General features: G+C 47.2%; 1 protein-coding gene across 2 annotated transcripts in view; it reads right to left on the bottom strand.

Annotated features, from left to right (window-relative positions):
• Positions 1-861, bottom strand: part of LOC107622442 (UDP-glucose:glycoprotein glucosyltransferase) — a 17690-nt gene extending 16829 nt beyond the window's left edge. The window contains exons 1-3 of one of the 2 annotated variants that reach the window (XM_016324324.2): positions 482-861; positions 143-405; positions 13-64 (exon numbers count right to left, since the gene is read on the bottom strand). In XM_016324324.2, the coding sequence (XP_016179810.1) occupies positions 13-64; positions 143-405; positions 482-645 (479 nt within the window). In that variant the 5' untranslated portion in view covers positions 646-861. Of the gene's footprint in view, positions 406-481 lie in introns of both variants that reach the window. The other variant, XM_016324323.2, reaches the window with a different exon arrangement.

Genomic DNA, 868 nt, shown 5'->3' with positions numbered 1-868 from the left:
CAAGGCCGCAGCTCCGAACCATCGAAAAACAACTGGTCACCATTATCCACCCAACAGCATTTGCCTTGAGGGCTCCTGAGGTCCACACCATCATGAAGGGGATTGAACTTGTTCACTCCAATCTTGTCATTTTCCGAGAAACTATCATCATCACTAAGAGGAAATGAAGAGAGGGACTCCTGCGCTAACTGGCGGTAAAGGACCAATCTAGGGGATGCTGATCTCAGCATAAGAGAGAACTCAAACAATGAGGCCAAAGGTTCCCTCAAAAGAGGGCGCCCATGTTCTAGAATCTTCTTAAGGCAATCTTTCGCCGAATGAGAACCACCTGCATCCTCATCAGCATTAAGCCAAACCTCAATAAAGTCCCAGAAAAGCCGTTGGTCTTCTTTCGATAACAATTCACTGTTCACAAGGCACACAAAAAAATGAGAAAAGGAGCAACGAAAGCATTTATTTCTGCAACGAAAGGAGAACGTACCCAGCTTCTAGCAGCAAAGGAGTGCCGGACCACTTAGCGCGAAGGGAAGCTTGAACGTTCTTAGGGCGAGGAGTTTGGGAAAGAGCTGGTTGGGGAATCAGCAATAGTGGCAAGCATGCCGCAACAATTAGAAGCCAAGTGCGATGTATAGATCTAGAAGCCATTTTTGATCGCTAGGGTAGGGTATGCGCGATGCGCACGCACTTAGATAGTTGGAAATCAAGAGTGATCCACGACTGCAACCACGGTAAATAGTAGCGATACCATTAGAGGAGCTAGAACTTGAAGAGTGAGTGCAGACAGTGGACGACGACGAAGAGTCGAAGACGAAGACGAAGACTCCGTTGCGGTGTTTCGAAGCACCCCGCTCTAATGTTATTCAATATA

The sequence above is a fragment of the Arachis ipaensis genome, chromosome B10, assembly GCF_000816755.2.
Source record: "Arachis ipaensis cultivar K30076 chromosome B10, Araip1.1, whole genome shotgun sequence".
In the NCBI taxonomy this organism is placed as follows: Eukaryota; Viridiplantae; Streptophyta; class Magnoliopsida; order Fabales; family Fabaceae; genus Arachis; species Arachis ipaensis.
The sequence above is the reverse complement of the archived record's forward strand: the minus strand, read 5'-3'. Positions and strand labels throughout refer to the sequence as shown.